The sequence below is a fragment of the Thamnophis elegans genome, chromosome 3 (assembly GCF_009769535.1).
Source record: "Thamnophis elegans isolate rThaEle1 chromosome 3, rThaEle1.pri, whole genome shotgun sequence".
Taxonomy (NCBI): domain Eukaryota; kingdom Metazoa; phylum Chordata; class Lepidosauria; order Squamata; family Colubridae; genus Thamnophis; species Thamnophis elegans.
Genome location: NC_045543.1, coordinates 32,776,706 through 32,799,023, shown reverse-complemented (window position 1 = coordinate 32,799,023; position 22,318 = coordinate 32,776,706). Strand labels below are relative to the sequence as shown.

The 22,318-nt window shown below is 38.1% G+C and overlaps 1 protein-coding gene across 1 annotated transcript in view; it reads right to left on the bottom strand.

The window, feature by feature from the left end:
- Positions 1–22,318, bottom strand: part of COL4A1 (collagen type IV alpha 1 chain) — a 152,361-nt gene that overhangs the window by 109,099 nt on the left and 20,944 nt on the right. Inside the window, exon 2 of the mRNA XM_032213042.1 lies at positions 5,022–5,072. Coding sequence (XP_032068933.1) covers positions 5,022–5,072 — 51 coding nt within the window. The remainder of the gene's footprint in view (positions 1–5,021; positions 5,073–22,318) is intronic.

Here is a 22,318-nt window from a genome sequence, read left to right as displayed (position 1 = left end):
TGTACTTCACAACAAATTTTATGCTGTCATTAATTGTAGAAATACTTTTTAAAATGATAGACAGGCAATGTCCTAATGAATTAGATTTAACAGAAAAAACAGAGATTTAAAAATAAAAACCCATTAGATTATAGGATACATTATCCCTGTTCATCAAATTGTCTCCTTCATATTGTAGGAAGTTAGCACCCACCCCTCTCATAGAGAAATGAAATATCCTGGGAAATATTGAAAAGATAGAATATTATATTTCCCTGGATCAGAAATGGAGAAACATGTTTTAGGCAGGAAACAGATTCATTCTTAATGAATAGCCCCCCCACCTTTGTTAATGGGTCATTAAAAAAAGCCTGGGCCAGCCTATTTACCTAACAAAACCTGGGGAGCCTGGGGAGGGCGAAAACAGCCCCCCTATCCCCTGGAGGCCCTCTGGAGGCTTCAGGACCTTACCTGAAGCCTCCGGAGCGCAAAAAACTGGCCCTATGAGCAAACCAGAAGTATTTCCGATTTGCTCGTAGGGCTGGTTTTAGCCCTCCAGAGCCTTCGAGGGCCTTTCAGAGGCTTCCCTGAAGGCTCTGGAGGGCAAAAAACCACCCTATAAGCAAACTAGAACCAGTTTGTCCGTAGGGCTCTTTTTTGTCCTCCGGAGCCTTCGGGAAAGCCTCCTGAAGGTACTTGAAGGCTCCGGAGGGCTAAAATCGGCCCTATGAGCAAACTGGAAGTGACTTCCGGTTTGCTTGTAGGGTCGTTTTTTGCTCTACATAGCCTTCAGGGAAGTCTTTGGAAGGTCCCTGAAGGCTCCGGGGGGAGGGGTTAAAACGAGCCCTATGACAAACCGGAAGTTAATTCCCGAACTTCTGGTTTTCCCATAGGGCCAGGTTTTTGAGCTCCGGAGGCTTCAGGGAAGTTCCTGAAGTCTCCGGAGGGCCTCCAGAGGGCTCCTATAAAGCCTCTGGAACCTGGGGAGGATGAAAAAGCATGCAAAAAATGGGAGTGCTGGTCATGCGCGCATGCTGGGGTCGCACATTGCATTATGGGTATGGCACACCTGTGCATGACCCCCCCTGAGCTCCCCCTGCTGTTGGCACACAAGCCAAAAAAGGTTTGCCATCACTGGCCTAGAGAGTTGCCTCTGCATGGTCCCATAGGAGTCTGACAACCAATAAGAAAACATTTCTTACACAGGAACAGGAAACAGAGAGATGGGGCCAAACAGAGTATAAAAAACCCAGTAAGCCCCTTCTTCGCTCTTTTTCATCTTCTTCACCTAACATCTGGAAGCATGTGATCACCTTTTTCTCCAGGACCTCAAACCATTTTTCCAAGCAGCCTCCACGTTTTCAGTGTCTTTTCCCCCACTTGGAACTGAACCCAGAAGGACATTTCTTCTAATAATGCAGAACAGAAAGATCACCAGTGTTCTACTTTCTACCTCTATTCTGCTGCTATTATGTATATAAAAAGGTTTTAGCTGGAGCAAGGTCATTATCCATGCTATTTATCCACAGGAGGTTGTTTCCAGTGGTTCTGAAACATACTATGCCTATTGTTATAATTTCTTACCTCTTGTTTGAAGTCTCTCTCACCCTCTGATTTTGCCTGCTTTGTCAATTAGCTTTTGCATGTTTTGCTGATTTTTATTAAATATCAAGATATCTTTCTGTTAGCTGTACTGAATGGTCTGTGTGCCTCCTTTGATTTCGAGTTAAAGGTTGACTGGGAATGTGCTGGGTGCAAACTAAATAGGAAATTACCTACAGTAATTTTCCAGCAGAGATAAAGTTTTATTATTTGTTAAACTAGTAACTATTAAATTGTGTACCAAAAATAGAATTGTCAGCCTTGTCTTAACTTGTGCATTTTAAAAAGAAAGACCCTCAACCCCATTTGAAAAGAAAAAAGTATACTTTTACTAAAACCAAGTGGTTTGAGGTTTGAGGTTTTTGAGGTTTTATTTGCATTTGTAGGCAAATAAAAGTGGTTAAGTGGTTAGGGTAAGCATAGATAGATCTGAATATTCCCATGTAAATCTCATGATTTTTTCTTCCCTTTTGGCCATCTCGTTAGTGTCCAATGGTATTCAAAGTAGGTGTTTTGGTCACACTTCTAAAGTTTGGTGCCTTTTTGGTGGGTGTTTGCATTCTGTGCCCTTGGATTTTTCAGCCATTGTCTCTGATTGGCACCTTTGGTTCTTGTCATTCTCTCTCCCTATTTCCCCCCCCATTCCCCTTCCCCCCTTTTTATGGCAGGATGCCATGAAAGCATAGCAAGGTTGAAGTGGTGTGATGGCAGATCTGATATTATTTCTCAAATTGCAAGATTCAACATGATTTGGTTGCAAATTGGGAGATATTATATTTCGGATGGAGGACTTTTCTGGCCCTGGTGCTAAAGGTCATTTTTTTTTATTTTGAAAATCCACCTAAACACTGGAAAGTTATCAGTAATTTAGAAGCTTCAGTTGATGAAAAATGCAGGGGTGAGGGCTCATATGTGCAAACATTATACCTCTGCTTTGTGAGCTGCATTGGTTATCAATTTAAGATGCTGGTGCTGGCCTATAAAGCCCTACATGGAATGGTGCTGGGTTATTTGAAGCACCACCCCCTCCCCAATTACATTTATCTATCCCATTGGATCTGGCATAAAGACCTTGTTGTGGATTCTATCCACAAGAAAGTGCCGCCTAATGGGACCCAGGAGGAGAGCTTTTCAGCCACTGCACCTGCTCTCTGGAATATCATTTTCCTAAGGTCAGACTGGCCCAACCTTGCTGGTGTTCTAGAATAGACTGAAGATTTAGTTTTGCCATCTAGCCCGAGGGAGGTGGTGCAGAGCCTATAAAATGGTTACCTGATATGGTTTTAGATTTATTTATTTATTTTTTATCCACCTTCATTACTTTATAAGTAATTTAAGGTGGCAGACATACATAATACTTCTTCCTCCTTCCACAAAAAACCCTGCGAGTTGAGTTGGGCTGAGAGAGACTAACTTGGCCCAAGGTCACCAGCTGTCTTTCATGCCTAAGGCAGGTTTAGATAGAACTCACAGTCTCTTGGTTTCTAGGCCAGCACCTTAACCAAACTGATAGGTTTTTTTAATTTTAATTTTTTGTTTGATTATTTAGGGGGTTAGGGTTAAGGTCGTGTGAAGACCAACTGGCCGGTATACATGTGCTGGGGCAGCTGTCTGGAGTGCATGCATGCGATGGGATCCAGAAGAGCAGCTGGCGATGGTGTGCATGCCCACAGAGAGGGCTCTGCATGCCACCGCTGGCACATGTGCCATAGATTCACCTTCATGGGGATACAGTAGACAAATGTAGTCCAGACATACAGTTAATCTGAATCAACATAAGGCAGTTTGTTAAGAATCCCATATCTAGATCAAGGCCAAATGATACAATCTCTATCCCATTTCAGCCACTCACAATTTAAACTACACATTTATATATTCATCTTTATGGGGCTAAAGGAAAGTTCTATCACAACATTTGCCACTTTTCATAAGATTCTAGGCCCGTGATGGTGAATCTATGGCATATGTGTCAAAGGTGTCACGCACAGCCTTCTCTGTGGGCATGCAAGTCGTCGCCCCAGGTCAACTCCACTGTGCATGCGCAAGTGCCTCCCGCCAGCCAGCTGATTTTCGGGTCTCTGTTGAGCATATGGGAGATGCATGCGCATGCACAGGGGGAGTGCAGAAGTGTGCGGCACCCCGTGCCCTGTTTTTGGACCCAGAAAGCTTCAGGGACGCCAAAACGGGTCGTGGGAGTTGTGGTGTGCCCCCCACCACATGCCTCATTTTTGGCTCAGGAGGCTTCAGGGAGTCCTGCTAGGCCCAAAACGGACTGTGCGGGGTTGTTGGCATGCATGCGTGGGGAGGGCATGTGCATGATTATGGGGGTGGGGTGCACAGAGGGTGTCACACTCGCATTGCATTATGGGTGTCAGCAAGTACATGTGCGCTGTCACATGGATGCACTTTTGGCACACGAGGACAAAAAGATTAGCTATCACTGTTCTAGGCTAATCCTAGAAATCTATGAGATGGGCCTAGTTTAACATGTAGCTTTTGCCTTTGGATGGTGTGTTTAGCAACCACTATAGGGTTACTAGCACATATGTGAAAGGGAAATCTTTTCCTTATAGGGTGGGTCACAATTAATACTAAGGATGTCAGTGAGTGGAAGGTTGGGACTCCATTAAGCCCTTTGCTTTTTTGACCAAGATTCAAGAAGTTCAGATTTCAAGATTACAATCTTGGTACCTCCAGCATTAAAAATAACTTTCTTTTCTGCCATCCCTCCATGCATTCAAAGATTTGAATTTGTTGTTCACAGGAATGGACATAAAATACTCTAAAATTTAAGATGTATGATTCACAGAATGTTTTTAAACAACACTGGTATATGTCTTACTCAAATACTAGCTCCGTTCAGTGAACCTGATAGGACTTTTCAGCTGACTGCTTAATTTTATTAATAAACGGTTTAAACATCAGTATTAACTTTTGTTTTATGCATTTCTATAAATGGGCAAGGATTTTTAGTAATATGTCCATAAGGAAGTAGAGATTTCCTAAAACTGTTTTCCCAGGGGAATAAAGTGGATGTGATCCTCAAAGAATGTCCTTCCTATAACCATTAAAATTGAGATTTGTAATATAGTTTCTCAGGGTTGTAGAATTAATATTAGAAAAAGCCTGTTCTTATATATATTCAAGGCATTCAAAAGCAAGTCATTTCAGAGGTCATTGCAAAACTTTATTTCAAATGTTTGTTGGTGGAGAGAGGTGAATCCTTCAACAATCCAGTCATTTATCACAGTTTTATCTTAAATCTCTGCTCCCCTGTGTTTTCCAATTTGGTTGTGTCCAATTTTTACTTCCACATAGCAAAATATTATCTCCCCTCCCAAATTGGGTATCCTGATAGTATTAAAATTCATTTATTCTGATTTATTCAAAATTGGTAAAAACACAAGGAAGGAAAAATACTGTACATACAGAATACTTACTTTTTGCCCCTTTACTCCATTGCAGTCACATTTTCCACAACCAGAACAACCCTGTAATTAAAAAAAAAAAGCAATCAATCAATTTGGTAATATCTACAACAAATGTTAGACTTTGCTAGAGGAGGTTTGCTAGAGAAAAAGTTGCTTGTAAGTAAAATGTATTTGTCCACTAACACTATTTAAGTAATACTGACTCCATTAAAAACCCAATTTAGATAAAGATAACACAAATCTATACAGTTGTAATATTGGTATTCCTTAGGAAATAGAAAAAATATATTTTGAAGCTGTTATCTATGAATTGATCTGCTAGAGTCCCTGTTGCAAAGATGTCCCTTTGAGAGTTCACTTTCTCTGCTTAACCCCAAAGAACTGGGGAAATGGGAAATCAAGGGTCCTGTAGATCGTATCATTATGATATACTGGATATAAATTTAGCACTTGCCATACTATAGCAAAAAGACTACTAAGAATAATCATAGTGTCCACAGAAACACTATTTGGTACACAAAAACTGTCTTATAGCAACTGTTGCAGAAAATTACAGGCTTAGACTTCTCATGATACAGGAAGGATTTATTTGGCAGCCAGGTTCAGAAAGCTAACATGTAGCTAGCATTGGAAATTCTGAACAACCTTCATTATCGGAGCACGCGTTCTTATACATTCTCAAAAGCGGCGCAACACGGAATTACTTAACTCATTTCTTATTGGTTATTTTGGGGGAAAAGCCTTATAAGTAGATGGGGGTCCTACTTCTCCTTTTGTTCTTGGGACACAGGTATGGATTACGTGTCTTTAGCGAACTTTAATTGAACCTTGTGGTTTGGACTTTTGACATAGGGACGTTGGCTGGAACATCTTGTGGTTAGAGGCTGATGACATTTCCCTGCCTCTTTAAGCAAGCTTCTAACTGTCCCTTTTATGCCATGTCTTCATTCTTATATTTTAATTCATGTTTTATTCTATTTTACAACAGTGATATCCAGCTTTATACAAATGGCAAATGAATAGACTTTGGTGTTGCATTTTTTAAAAAACAAATCTATTCTATTGAGCATAACCCATGGTGATTTTGTGGGCACAAGCTTCTAATTTTCTTGGCAACAATACAAACATGCATTACCATTTTGCCATTGCCTTTTGTTGAAATAGTCTTTTAAACTTTCCAAACCAGCCTACACCTTTGAGATTCCACTAGCCTCTCTGACCCTACTAGACAACTGCAAATGTTTTAAGAGACATTCAGCCTTTCCTGCATTTATCATTCTTAGATATTGCAATTTAGGCAAAAGAGCTCTATATCATATGTGCTATTATTTGGAGGCTAGGAACTAGAACTGTGATTTAATGAGGAGTCTGGGAAATAACATTTGATGAAGTTTCCCAATCTATTCAGGATTTCTTGAGGAAGCAAAGAAATCCCTTACATAGTTTAACTGATCTAGTCTGAGCAGACAGTCATTCCTTTATCTGATGTGATCACACAGCAAAGAGAATTATAAAGCCCAGGGGTGATTTGCCATTTCCTGCTTCCTGGGGCTGAGAGAATGTGACTGGATCAAGATTACCCAACTGGCTTTGAGCCCAAAGTGGAACTAGAACTCATGGTCTTTTGGTTTCTAGTCTGATGCTTTAACGACACCAAAATGACTCTCTAATTTTCAATTACATATATTTTCCAGATTCCAGATTCCACTGCAGTTCAAGGTTTACAGCTTAGTGTATTTATTTATTTGTGACTCCAATTTCCAATTTTAATAGATTTGTATGCCGCCCAATCCCGAAGGACTCCAGGCGGCTTACATAAAAGCAGTTTAAAAGCATTTTAAAAAGTTTAAAATACAGGACAAAAACGAGTTAAAAGAAGGACACAACATTCACTCGATCTTAATGGGGCTGAAGGTCAATCTAGATCAACAGCCCCAGGCCTGCCGGAACAGCCAAGTCTTAACAGACTTACGGAAGGCCGAGAGAGTGGGGAGGGTCCGGATCTCAGGGGGTATATCGTTCCAGAGGGCCAGGGCAGCTACAGAGAAGGCTCTCCCCCGAGGAACTGCCAGACGACACTGCGTAGTCGACGGTACTCGGAGAAGGCCTGCCCTGTGCGATCTTATTGGGCGCTGGGAGGTATGTTGCAGGAGGCGGTCATGGAGGTATCCAGGTCCTAGGCCATGTAGGGCTTTAAAGGTAATAACCAGCACCTTGAAGCGTGTTCGGAGACCAATAGGGAGCCGGTGCAGCTCGCGGAGGATAGGTGTAACTTGGGTGTACCTAGGTACACCCAATATCGCTCGTGCGGCTGCATTCTGGACCAATTGTAGTCTCCAAACACTCTTCAGGGGCAGCCCCATGTAGAGCGCGTTACAGTAGTTGAGCCTTGAGGTGACAAGGGCATGAGTGATCATTTAGAGTGCCTCCCGATTCAGGTAGGGCCGCAACTGGTGCACCAGGCAAACCTGGGCAAAAGCTCCCCTGGTCACAGCTGACAAATGATGTTTTAATGTCAGCTGCGGGTCCAGGAGAACACCCAAGTTGCGGGCCCTCTCTGAGGGGTGTAAGATTTCACCCCCTAGGTTTAAAGATGGAATATCTGGACTATTTTGGGGAGGCAGCATCCAAAGCCACTCAGTCTTGTTGGGTTGAGCGCAAGCTTGTTCATTCCCATCCAGACCCTGACAGCTTCCAGGCACTGGCACATTACTTCTACCACTTCACTGAGTTGGCACGGGGCGGACAGATACAGCTGGGTATCGTCCGCGTACTGGTGGTATTTAATCCCGTACCAATGAATGATCTCACCCAGCGGCTTCATGTAGACCAATGATTAAACAAATGGTGACCTCCCATTTTATAGGAACCTACTCTATGTCTTCACTACATTTTCCTAGATTAATTAAAGCTCTAATGCAAGTCTAGATTAGCAATGAAAATCTTATCATGCACCGCATTCTTCACTAGAATCAGTCTGGGGCTCTCAAAATATGTTGTGAAAAAACAAGGTTGTACATGCAAAGATTAAAAACTCATGGTTCTATCCTGCTCATGACAAACTTAAAATTCTTCAGAAAAATAACCTCTCATAACGTACTGTGCATGGTACTCAAAACCTATGAACACGCTTCCCTTTTTAAAAAAAAATTTGGGTGGAATCTGTGGTGGAGGGAATAAATGAAATGACCAAGACCCCATGGTGAAGATTTATTTGTCTATAAAATGTGGAAGGGGAAAAGTCTGTGTGTTTTTATTAAGTTGGTTTAACAATAGAATACTTAATGGCGCATTCAAATGAATTATTTTAATTGTAAAAACAAGAAAACCATTGATTTTTCCCTTTTCCCATGTAGCTAACTAGTACCAAGTTAGGCTCCACCATCATCACCCTGACCCTCAACTGTTCTTAAATTCTTAAGATCTGGTTCTTTTCACCTCTCTCACCTATAGAATCAGAAAATGAAAATGACTATTAATGACTATGTTTCATATGTGACAAAGAACTACATGTTTCCCTGAAAATAAGACCTCCCCAGATAATAAGCCCAATTGGGCTTTTGAGCATGTGTGCTAAAATAAGCCCTCCCCTGAAAATAAGTCCTCCCTGAAAATATTTAAGCGCATGTCCAGTTTGCATGGCAAGCTAGTAGCCCCACGCACACCCACACACCCTTACCTAACAGCCACTCCCACAACCCTAGCCATCGTGCCCCTTCTATCATGCTAATGGCCGCCGCAAAAAAAGTGGCAGACTCAGCGACATGCCTCACGGGTGTAGTAGCGCAACACAGCAGCAGCAATGAGATGACCATGCTTGCCACCTCATTCACCTCAAAAATAATAAGAGCTCCCCAAAAGTAAGGCCAAGCACTTATTTCGGGGGTCAAAAGAAAATAAGAACATGTCTTATTTTTGGGGAAACACAGTATATAAACATATACAGATAGCTTTGCTTTAAATATTATTGTTGATGGGGTGGGGGGACTGTGTTCAAAGGCATGTCGTACCAGTAGTCTTTTCCTCCAATTTCAGAATGTGCAAGCTTTCTAGTAAAGTAATTGTAATTGTCTCATAGATATATTTTTTAAAAAGAAAGTGATATATGAATTTTAATTAATACGAAGTAGTATGTTTTTGTTTCTTTAGTCCTAGCACTCCAAATTATTTTTCAAACCAAAATGTTTAACAACTGTCAGACTTGGAAGCGATCTTTTGCCTTTTGGACTTCAGGCCTGTCACATTTTCTACTGTGGGAAAATGGGAGGGGGAATTTTACAGAGTGTGGGTGATATATAGCCATAACAACATTCTTTCTCAGAAAGTCAAGGTCAACTTGCCCTGTAGCTTTGAAGAGGTGACTGGGAGGCAACTCTTGGTTTGGATGGTGCCTGATTGGCTCATGTGATGGACATGTGGGTGCTGGGCAGGGGCTTGAACTTTCTTTTGTGTCGGGAAAACCTGGAAGCTTTCAGATTCAGATTTTCCCAGATGTGCCAATATGATATCTCTAATAAAATGGAACTTTGAGGAAACTTAAGCCTCGGAGTCTTCTTTGGTTGGGGGTGTTACTTGGAACCCTGACAACAACAAAGTTTGTTAAAAAATCCCAAATGGGCAATAAATTTCTAATCATAAATGTTTATTTTCCAGGACTTGCCAAGAGCATTCTGATCTGTTATGCTTTGGGTAGCATAGCATTTCCTCATTGACTCAACCAGCAAGGCCAAACATCTGTGGATTTTTCTCTTTATCTAGACATTTCCTTTAGATAAATTGAAAAACAAATGGATCTCTCTTTCCTGAATCTAGGTGAAACATTTATATTTGAATTATAGATACTTGTCAAGAATATAGATCAATACAGTACAGTAAACACTGCAAATCAGGAGTTAGGAGGGTACCTATGAACTTTGCAAATAAAATATTTTTAATTTAAAAAGTAGCTTTAAAGATTACAATATTCTTGAATGAGATTTTGTTTGTGAAAATGTTCAAATTTCAGAAGACTTAAACGGTTTTCAACATCCTATTGAGAAAGAAGAGTGGTCTTTCATGATTTGTGGGCAATTTTTTAAAAATGAATTGGAAGGGGGATAAATTTGAATCCTCATATAATTTTATTCTGAAATGTTTGCTATTGCTTTATATAGATCATAGAACAATACACAGAAATTTGTGAGAATAAAAGCATTGGCCTTCCACTAATCAGCATCTGGACTGGGGAGAAAATGGAAGAATGACTTCCAAGAATCCTGAAAAGGATGCACAAAAAGAATTTGTGCAGGACTTCCAGAAGGCATTCTTATTTATTTATCCTTCAGACAGTGAAGCAGCACTATGTCCAGGTGGGAGCACATGTGACACAAAAGCTTCGTTTGCCAAATATTGCATCTGCACATTTGTCGGTCTTGGACTGCCTTGGAATATCAATTTGCCAAAAAAAAAAAAAAGAATGATCAACATCATTTTTGTCCTGCTTGTGAGAGGGCTTTGGAAGCTGGAAAGCCCATAGAAAGCTGCTTTTAGAAATTACCAAAGAATTCCTCCAAGCAACAGACTTGTGACTCATACTGCAGAAAGCATGCTAAAATTCTTAGCTTAATCATGCTGTGCCCAAATTATAGCCAGGTTACAGCCACAAAGGTCTTTTTCAACAGTGTAGGGATGTTTAGAGCAACATTCTTCATAAGTATGGTTAAGTTCCCCAAATTCCATCCTTGATGGAAATTTGTAAATAACCATTCTATAGGTATGTATCTTTAGTAAAGAGATATGAGAAAAGGGTATCCTGTTCATATTATAAGAGAATCAATGGCATATTTTAATGCAGTTATACTCTGAACCTTTAAAAATGCTACCTGGAGAAAATCCAGCTCATCATTTTTTTATCAGTCTCAATGTCTGTTTACTCACAAGATCACAGGACATAGAATAATAGGGTTGGAAGGGATCTTGGAGGTCTTTTAGTCCAAACCCTGATTGAACAGAAGATCCTATACCATTCCGGATAAATGGCTGTCCAGTTTCTTCTTGAAAACCTTCAGTGATAAGAGTACCCACAACTTCCGGAGGCAAGCCATTGGCTAATTGTTCTCAGTGTCAAGAAATTTCTCCTTAGTTCTAGGTTGGATCTCTCATTAATTTTCTTGGCTTCCTTTTAATTGATCTATCTGATCAATTGGCAAATGTATCTTCATTTCCTCTTTAGAAATGACAAATGACATTTTCCACAAGAGGATTAGGTAGCCCTTTAGATATTGCAGTATAACAGTGACATATATTATAATATGGTTTTCATTGCTTTTTGGGAATACCTTGGGGCTCCTAATGATTTTCTCTCAACCTTCAGGTGATGAGATAGAACATATATGAATATTGTCTCCAATATTATCTTCTGAGGAGCATAAAACATCATTGAAGTATAAGACAGACAAATCCAGAAACCAGATACAGCATAGAACCTTTGGGATTGGGACAGTGGTGGGTTTCAAATTTTTTAGAACCTCTTCTGTAGGTGTGGCCTGCTTTATGGGAGTGGCTTGCCGGCCATGTCACTGGGTGGGAATGGCTTCGCAGCCATGTGACTGGGTGTGCGTGGCCAACTTGTAAAATGTGCTGAAACTCACTTAACAACGCTCTTCCTTAGAAACCAAAATGTTGGCTCAGAAACCCTGGCATTTGAAGCACACAAGTCTTAAATCTGTCAAGTTACAAGACCCTTGCACCCTAACCCTTTAGAAAAAAAACCCCAGGGGTGTTCAAACTTGACAGCTTTCAGACTTGTGGACTTCTACTCCCAGAATTCATCCTCTCACTCTTCATCTTGATAATGTGCAGACGGGTGGGGGGAGGGAGCTGGAACCGGTTCTAAACGGCACTGTAGATTTGTGGAATCTCTTCTATAGAAGAGGTTAGAACTGGCAGGAACCCACCCCTGGATTGGGATATTTGTGCATTTCCTCAGTAAATTAATTATCAAAAAAAGTTTTATCAGAATAATAACCTATATTGGAAAGAACATAAAAATCAAAAGTAAAGATGTGCAAAATGTTTTAAGGATAATAAAATGAAAGTTTCATAGCCCACAAGAAACAAGAAGTATTGAGCAAAATTGACAATGTGATTATTACCAGCCTGCAAATAAAAATATTTCAAAAACAGGATACCGGTTTGTACAATTTGTCATTCCAATTTTATGAGTTATTGATCCCTGTTTATTCTTACAGCTTGTTGTTAAGCAACTTAAGGCGAGTATAAAAGGCATTTTCTTCCAATGCATTATTGCACTTGTTCCCAAGGGTTCCACTCATACTTACAACACAGATGTCTTAAAAAATCAGTTTGAACTTCTTTATAATTCCCCTAAGAACTTTTATTGTGCGCTTTTCAATATATTTATCATGAATTTTTGTTTCTAAGTTTTGAAGAGATATATAGTTTTATGATGTCAATGTTAGGATGCATACTGGGAATACATTTGTGCATTAACAAATATGCCAAATGTTGACATTTCATAATATGTTCTGAAACATCAATCTTTAAAGTGACTTTACAGATGTGCTGGCTTCAAACTTTAATCATATGTTATAGTTCTGGATTGTTTCACTTGGAAGATGCTAATAAAATTAGCAAATTGTAATTTTTTTTATACAAGTGTACAAGGACTTTTTGATAGAAATCACACCTAACAGCGAAACTCATTTCTGAAATGTACATACATATTTTATTATCTTTTTAAATATTTGAATTCATGCTTTATTATCTAGGCTGGAAAGTTCAAGAATTCCTTTGTCATTTCTAAAGAGGAAATGAAGATACATTTGCCAATTGATCAGATAGATCAATTAAAAGGAAGCCAAGAAAAAGAAGAGTTATGCATTCATTTTTAGGACTCCTTTTCTTTTAGATCTTGATGAAACACTGAGACAGGAGGTGGGATCTGTTTCAGTGGTTTGAAGACCAGGGACTTTTTTGATCTGCACCGTATCCTTTTAGGTAAGAGGCAATGACAGACCACTTTTGTAAAAACTGCCAAGAAAACTGCAGGGACTTGTCCAAGCAGTCTCCAAGAATCCGATATGACTGAATGGGAAAAAGAAAAGAAAATTGTATCCTTGGCATCCTTTTGACTAAATTAGTTCACACCTTGGATGTACTTCTGGATACTGCTTTCACTTTTTCAGGCATAAGGGGTAAAAAATAACATTTAGTGTAAATTGGGTGTGAGTTTGTAATTAAGGTTTTGTAATCATTATCGAAAGAACAGTGGCTCCTTATTTGGCTTAGGGTAGCAGTTTCTGTAGGAAACCTATCAGGAAGAAAGTTTGGGAGCTTCACTTGGGACAGAATTTTCCAATTCGTATCTATTAGTCAGGGTTCCAATCTGTTTCCTGACTCAATTTAAAATGCTTAAATTTTAAACCTGTGACCTGTGTATTTCAGAACATGTCCTTTGTACGCTGAGAGCAAAGACAAATTCCTTGTGGGTCCAATCACACTTGGCCAATAAATAATTCTATTCTATTCTATTCTATTCTAATCCAATTCTATTCTATTCTATTTTGTTTTCTATTCTATTCTCATTGATCAGAAATGGATGTTCATAAGATGCTAAAACTTTTTATGACTTTACTTTACTCCTCCTCCTCTGCAGGAAGACCTCAAATATATTATGTATGTTATTATGAGGGATGTTCTTGATTTCTATAGTCATTAACAGCATTCATTAAGCTATTATTAGGGATCTGAGCCAACAGCTTCTAAAAAATGTGGAAATTAGGCCTAAAATTATGTGAAATTAGTGTTAAGCCTAAAAAATAAAAAAGTGTTATAAAATTAGAAAACAGAAAAAGACAGAGTTTGAAAACTCATTTCAGATATTGAATTACAACTTTCCCACTCTCCTTCAAAATTCTTTCAATTCAATTTTTCTTGAATTATATTTATATTAATGTTAAATTGGATTGTTCTGCTTTGATTTTCCTCAGCTTTCCTGAAATTGTATATGATAATAATAAAACTTAATGTGGCCTGACTTTGCATACCAAATTTCACTTCAAAATATCATTGTTCAGCAGATGTATTGTATTACAATCTTTAAAAGAATAATTCTATGCTAAAATGTCAGCCAATAGAACAAAGATCAATTACTATTGAGTAATATAATAAATAAGATATTAATATATAATTATATTGGCTTGTTGCACAGTCAGATAGATGTTTAGATTGGATTTGGCACCTATCAAGTCTTGTTTTGGAATTACACCCAAGGTGCCTATTATTATTGGTACTACCTTTGCTTTCTTTTGCCACAATCATTCTACTTCTATTTGCAGGTATATTGTTATCTTCTATTAATGATTAGGGGACTGGAGACTAAAACATATGGGAAATGGTTACAAGAACTGGGCATGGCTAATCTAGTGAGGAAAAGGACTAGGGGAGACATGATAGCAGTGTTCCAACATTTGAGAGGCTTTCACAGAGAGTAGAAGGTCAACCTATTTTCCAAAGTGCTCAAAGGCCAGACAAGGAACAATGGATAGAAACCGATCAAGGAGAGATTTAATCTAGAAATAAGGATAATTTTTTTGACAGTGAGAACAAACAGCTTGCCTTCAGAAGTTGTCGGTGCTTCATTACTGGAGGTTTTCAAGAAAAGACTGTACAGCCATTTGTCAGAAATGATGCAAGGTCTCCTGCTTGAGCAGGAGGTTGGACTAGATGACCTACAAGGTCCCTTCCAACTCTGTTATTTTATTCTGTTCTGTTCCGTTCTTTTCTATGTTTACATTAATAAAATTTATTATATTTATATAATCAATATTGAATAAGATAATAAATATATTATCATAATTTAATTCAACATTAACTAAATATTAAATATTTAAATACAACCCAAATAGGAACATAGATTTATGTTACAAATGTAGAGCAGCCATCCTAAACAACATATATCTGACAACATTACACCTATATCTGCCAGTACTGGGCTATGAACAGCTGTTTGAGGTGAACCAAGGGTCAGAAACAAGGATCAAAGAACAAACCAGGAACAAAATAACTAGAAGTCAGAAATGAAGAACAGCCTATTTTTCAAGCTTAGACCAAGAATATGGTGAGATGCAAACCAAGCTCATATGGAAGAATCAAGAAGACATTCACAATTATTTTTGAACCAAAGGAAACCCCAGGAAAAGTCAGTTTAAATATGTAAGTACTTTGTGGAGAATATTATTTATCTGTGGTTCATTGGTTTACATTCTGGAAACTATTCAACAAATTCAAACAGTTTGTTTTAACAGCGGCTAGATTATTTGAATGATGAATGAATGTTGCTTACTATTTTACTTCTATGTATTGTTTGTGTCTATTGTCTGTATACCCCCCCCCCCCTCATTTTATGTAAGCCGCCCTGAGTCCCCTCAGGGAAAAGGGCGGCCTATAAGTATTAATAAATACTCTATTTAAAAAAAAAAATTTAAACTTAGAGATTACAGAAATGAGAATGAAGTCCCTTATTTCATGTAGTATTTAATAAGACAAAATAACCTAAACTGGCTCTGTATAAGGTACACCCATGTGTAGGCCACATACTAATTTTGTAGTATATAAATAAATGAATAGGAATTGGGTATCAAATAAATTGGTATATAAGAATTCCCAGCAACATTTCTATTCAAGACTTCAGCAGTTATTACACATCTGAAGCAATTTCATTATTTCTATAATAAAGTTATGCAGTAATACGGATACTGGATAGCTGTCAGGAGCCATTGGATAGTCAGAAACACCCTGTATATATCAGCTTTCAGAGGAAGATCAAAGGGAACAAAAGAAGAGGTGAATTACTTCAGCCTTTGAACTCCATCTTTACTTTGGCCAGCTCTGTAAACTAATATCTATGATATAAACATAATCAAAAATACATTAAATTAATAATTATAGATATTATCTATATAACTGACATAATATACCAGGTAGTTTTTTCTATTGTGTGGTGCACATTTTATAAAACTGCATGTCAATTTCTGGGGGAGAATTAAGAATAACTAAAGAACTAAAATCTGTATTTTAGACAGCTCACTGATGAAATTAAGTTTGAAGTCCTTTACAATAATTAACACTTGTTTTTTAAATTCAGTCTTGTATCATCTCCTATTTAAAAACTGGGATTTCTTTGAATTCACAAGAAAGTTTAAATAAGAAAATCTTTCCATTAATCAAGAAGAATTAATCCAGAAAAGAAACAACAATACTGGTGAAACTCAAAAAATTAGAATATTGTGCAAAGGTTCATTTATTTCAGTAATGCAACTTAAAAGGTGAAACTAATATATGAGATAAGACTCATTACAGGCAAAGCAAGATAGTTCAATCTGAGATTTGTCATAATTGTGATGATTATAGTGTACAGCTCATGAAAACCCAAATCCACCATCTCAGAAAATTAGAATATTACATGCAATCAATAAAACAAGGATTGTACATAGAACAATATTGGACCTCTGAAAAGTATAAGCATGCATATGTACTCAGTACTTGGTTTGGGCCTCTTTTGCAGCAATTACTGCCTCAATGTGGCGTGGCATGGAAGTTATAAGGCTGTGGCACTGCTGAGGTGTTATGGAAGACCAGGATGCTTCAATAGTGGCCTTCAGCTCTTCTGCATTGTTCGGTCTCATGTCTCTCTTCTTTCTCTTGGCAATGTCCCATAGATTCTCTATGGGGTTCAGGTCAGGCGAGTTTGCTGGCTAATCAAGCACAGTAATCTCACGGTCATTGAATCAGATTTTGGTGCCTTTGGCAGTGTGGGCAGCTGGAAAATGAAGTCAGCATCCCCATAAAGCTCGTCTGCAGAAGGAAGCATGAAGTGCTCCAAAATCTCCAAAATTGTAAATTTGGAAAGAAGGATAGAAAACTTTGTTATTATATATTATGGATGTTTAGCTAGAATAGGACATAAGGATTTAGTGTCATTGGAGGATTTTAGAAATAGTAAATGAAATGCCAGTGTGTGGTTATGTATTAAATCTTGGTATATTTTATGGTGAAGGACGTTTAAACAACTATAGTCAAATGAAAATGGAGGTATGAGGACAGTAACAAGTTGCCCATTTATAAAGAAAATTGTGTCTAACAAAGAGAGGGAAAAACTATCTAGAGTGAATAGCTTTCTCCAAATTACAACATGCTACTTGACACTATTTGTTTCAAATATATAGAGATGTTTTGCTGCCTTTTAACTGAAAGTTTCAATTTTCAGTATATTCTGACCCAACCTAACCAACATTCTGTTTAGTTTTTATTGTCTTTTTAATCTTAATATCTAGAGAATAAAGCTTTCTAACTATTTTGGTTTCTTTCACAGAATATACTCTTTTCTGACATTGTGGTGCTATTTACCTAAGCATCACCATATAAACAGACCTTAGATCAGTGGTTCCCAACCTTTTTTGGCCATGCCTCACCTAAGCATCTTTAAAATCTGGATTCCTCCCCCCCGTGACATATAATTCTTACTTTACTCAAATTGTGAACTCTATTCACGTGGAAGAACCCTAAAAGGCCATTAACTTGGTTTTAACAAGTTGTCCTCGTTAAAAATAAAATTGCCCCCTGTGGGGCATGGGCCCCACATTGGGAACCACTGCCTTATATGAAAGCCTTGCTTTTATCTTTCATTTATAATTTTCACAATAAAAATTGAGCACAATATATCTCAATTTTCCATTCTAAAAATATACCAAAAAAGTGAACCTGTGCTTTAAGCACTTTTGGAATGACATGCTGTTTTTAGTATGTTCTAATTAATAGTTGTTGCCATTAAAATTCTGTATGTTTAGAAGCTTCTCACTTAAACCATAGTCTTTTATTGGCTTCAGAATTTGATGGAAAGCTTCCATACTATTGTAATGCTGAAACATCTGTACTCAAAAGTCTGTTGCACCATGGGTACTTCTTACTAATCAAGTGGAGACTTAGAAGAAGGGAAATATCACACAGAAGTCAGCTCCCAGAGGGAGTGCTGTATTGTTTATAACACTTTAGTTAATGCAGGGTCATATCAGGTAAGCTCTAGGTTGCAAGAATTGTCAGGACCTTGGACAGCATAGAGCAGGGGATCTGGTTTGGAGTAGTATTCTCTTGCAGCAAGAGTGGTTGTTTGAGCAGCATTCTCTAGGCAACGGAGGCCTTACAGTAGTTAGTAATGCATACCATGCCAGTGAATATATCCATTGCTTAATTATGATTGTAGCTGACTAGATGGCCCTTGGTTATTGTTATGGTCTCCTGCTCATGTCTGCCTGAACATTAAACAAATCTCTGGGTTCGTAGGGAATGAGTCTTCTAGAAGCTTGAAGGAAGGCCTAAAAGTAATGAAAGTTATTGAAAGTTTTTATTGAAATTAGATAAACTATTCATCAGAATCCAAATCATCCTCAAGATAACTGAAACCTATGAATTAAGACATAACCATAATATGCCACTCATTAACTACTACATGGAAAAGAACCAGCAAAGCAGAAGAGAAGCACAGCAATGCCATATTTTAAATGCCTTTAATTTTATACCCATGTCCTCAGCAATAGCCCAGCTTTATACCAGTCCCAGCCCTGAAACAGCAATTTTCCATCTCAATGATTTCCATGGGAAAGAGGGAAAAGAAACTAAAATATAATGGCAGCCACTTTGTCTACTTTGTCATCTCATAGATTATGATATACAGTAAAGTAAATCATCTCCCAGACAAAGAATGATATAGGATCCTAAAATCTCCACCTAAGGTAAGTAAACTCATATGTTAAACCGGTGGTTCCCAAACCTTTTCAGTCCATCGCCTTCTTGGTGCTACAAATTGATCCTCAACCCAGTTGTGGAATTCAATTTCTTTTACTACCGGTTATGTGAGCATGGCTTGGTGGGCGTGGCTGGAGGGTGTCATGTGACTGGGCGGTTTGCACGTGGAAGGAAGATAGTAACAGTAAAATTCAAAACTGTAACAATTAATTGCACATTTATTCAAAATCCAATTTAAATCCTTTTTAGTTAATGTTAATTCAACAAAATTGTTGAACATGATCCACTGATACCAGGTTTTCAAAGTTTGATAGTCATTTATCAAGAACCTTAGCAACTAGTAATTTAGTAAACTCAGTAAAATTTAGTAACTACTTCACTATTCAATAAATTCTTAATGAGATGGATGGGCTTGATGAAGCGATACCAGTTTCCCAATGTCTGGTTTTAAGTCACTTAGCAGGAGTCTTAAATCACCACATTCAGTAATCTGGAGTCAATTTCTTTGCTTGGAGAGAAATTGGATGATCACACTGAAGCCACATTCCACCAAATATGATTTTGGAAATGCAACAAGGAACTTCTTAACCACTGTCCATAGTGCAGGATAGTGATCAGAAATTTATTTCTGTAACCAAAACTCTTGGTACGATTTCTTTGTACAAAGAAATACAATTGTGTACAATTGTGTGGTTGTTGAGTGTTTTTAAATTGTTGTAGTTGTTTGTCGGTTGTTGTTTTTTTTCTCCTGTTTGTATCCCCCCCCCCTTACTTGGTTTGTGAGCCGCCCTGAGTCTATGCCGCCCTCAGAATAGGGCGGCATAGAAATGCAATAAATCAATCAATCAAATCAAATTCTTAAACTTTGGCTTCAGCTCAATGTCATTTTGCAGCTCTATGAGTTGTGCCTCCACTACCCCATCATCTGAAAATGGATTTATCACCCAATCTGGAATTTCTATCCAAAGAAGATCACCATTGAGCAAAGCATTCTTGTCTTCAAAAAACTCCACAACAGTATCAAAAAGATTGTAAAAGCATGTCACACAGTTGCCTTTTGATAGCCATTGATAGCCATTGCTGTATGAAGCAGCAAACGATCAAAATCTTCATCATTCTCAACACAGAGCTCTCTCAATAGTCGATAATTGAAAGCATGTACTTTAATTTTGTTAACTGCAGTAATGACAGTGTGTAATGACTTGTGCAAGCGATCACTAAAGTTTTTTGCAACCAGATGTTGGTGATGAATGACAAGTGAATGCTAAAGACATTTGGCACTGTTTTTTTTCAAGTAAGCAACGCATCCACGGTAGCGACCAGTCATTGATGGTGCTCCATCAGTTGCACAAGCTAGTATGTTGGTAAGTGGAATTTCCTTGTCTTTGAAAAACTGCTCAAAAACATGAAATATTGACTCCCCTTTAGTATCTGTTTTTAGTAGCCTCACAAATAACAACTCTTGAGTCAAACTTTCATCTTTAATAAAGCGCACATAAGCAAGAAGCAAAGATTCATTGCCTGGCAAAGTTGATTCATCCAGCTGTAATGCAGTCTGTTGTCCGAAGTATGCTGCACAATACATCTTCCACATTCTCAGCCATTTCATCTATGCGTCTTTACACTGAATTGTTGCTGAGACAAATTGTCTTAATTATATCATGTGGTGACTTATGCAAAACAGTACTCAGAACCTCACTAATGGCTGGTAGGATGAGTTTTTCACCAACAGTATGTGGCTTTCCAGACTTAGCAAACAGCAATGAAATGTTGTATGATGCATGCAAACCATCAGTGTTTTGTTGGGAAGCATTGTAAAACATGTGTAACAGTGTTGGGCGCTTTTGCAAGTTGTCACGAACTGATTGAAAAAAAGTTAGGTTCTTGTCTGCCTTGTCAGGATGTGCCTTCTGGTTGTTATTTTTAACAGCGTACTTTTTTATTTTTATAAAGATGGCATAATCAGGTGCAGTTGATATGTACCAAAATCTAAACACCCATTTTATTATTGGCACTATACCTGGTATCCTTTGCTATGATAAAATAGTGCTTATAATTAAGCAAATGGGTTTAGATCCAGGGGAGAAGAACCCGTTCAATAAAAGTAATACATAGAACTTAATTCTATGTAAATACTTCTTTAGGCAGAGTATTACTGTAAGATAAATGAATCACAAGCTCTGAATCTCATAATGTGGTTAAGGTGATAGACAAGAAAGCAGGAAAGGGACCACTAGTTCTATCTTATCATGAACACCAGCTGAGAAACGTTTGGTTGCTCCCTCTCCTTCGGCTAAATCCACCTTACAGGGTTGTTGTTGGGGAAAAGTAGGGGATGGAGCACTGGAAGGCTACCTTGAGTTGTGCAAAGGAAGACAGGATATAAATCTAATAATTAATAATAAATATCTACTTTTCCAGAGACATTAGCTTCTATCTTTCGTAGCATGTGGTATGGATAGGAAAATCTAGAGACTTCCTCTTTGTTGCTTTGCTCATCTATGGCTGTGCAGTACACATACACCATTCAATGGATTTCTCTATTAGTGGGCACAGGCCAAAAGAGTAAAGGCATCTGGAACAAGAAGCTTGTAGTGGATTTTATTTATTACATTTTTATTCCACCTTTATTACTTTGTAGATAACTCAAGGCAAACATACATAACACAGGTCTGCAAAAAAATTATTTTCGAGAGCTGTTTTGGTTATTCCACGTAATCTTTATGTTTTTTGGTGCGCTGAATCTGAAAATGACCTCCATTTTGTCATAGGACATCACATTTCCTGACAATTTAGGTTAAATAAAGCAATACCTCAAAATAAATGGAAACAGACTTGTAAAATTAAAGTTTTATTACAATATTTTCATGAAAATCCTTTTTTGAACTGAAATGAGCTCACCTACACACACTAAACTCGATTCTTCTTCCTTGTGAGGCTCCTCTTGGTGCATTTACGCTTGTGAGTAGCATCTGGAATGTCTCTCTGAAGCATCCAAACAGTAGTCTGCCATCATTGTAATGCTCCATTTTCTCTGGTATCTCCTTTCCATCTCTTTAATGTCTTGGTGGAATCGTTCACCTTGTTCCTCACTCACAGCTCCCAAATTTTCAGGAAAGTAGTCAAGGTGAGACTGGAGGAAATGCACTTTCAAACTCATCAGGCAACCTAAAGCTTGAAATGCTTTCAGCATTCTTCCGATGATCTTTTTGTAGTGAGGATCTTTGTTATTGCCTAAAAATTTCTGTACAACTTCTTTAAATGCAATCCACCCTTCTTTTTGAGGATCCGTCATGGTATTGACAAACTCTTGATCAACTATAAGCCTTCTAATATCTAGTCCGACGAACACAACTTCCTTCAATTTTGCCTCCAACAGGCATGGAAACTTGGTGACCAAGTATTTGAAGCATTCTCCATCTCTTGGAAGTGATTTTACAAATTGCTTCATCAATCCCAATTTTATGTGGAGAGATGGTAGAAGAACTTCATGGGAAGGTACC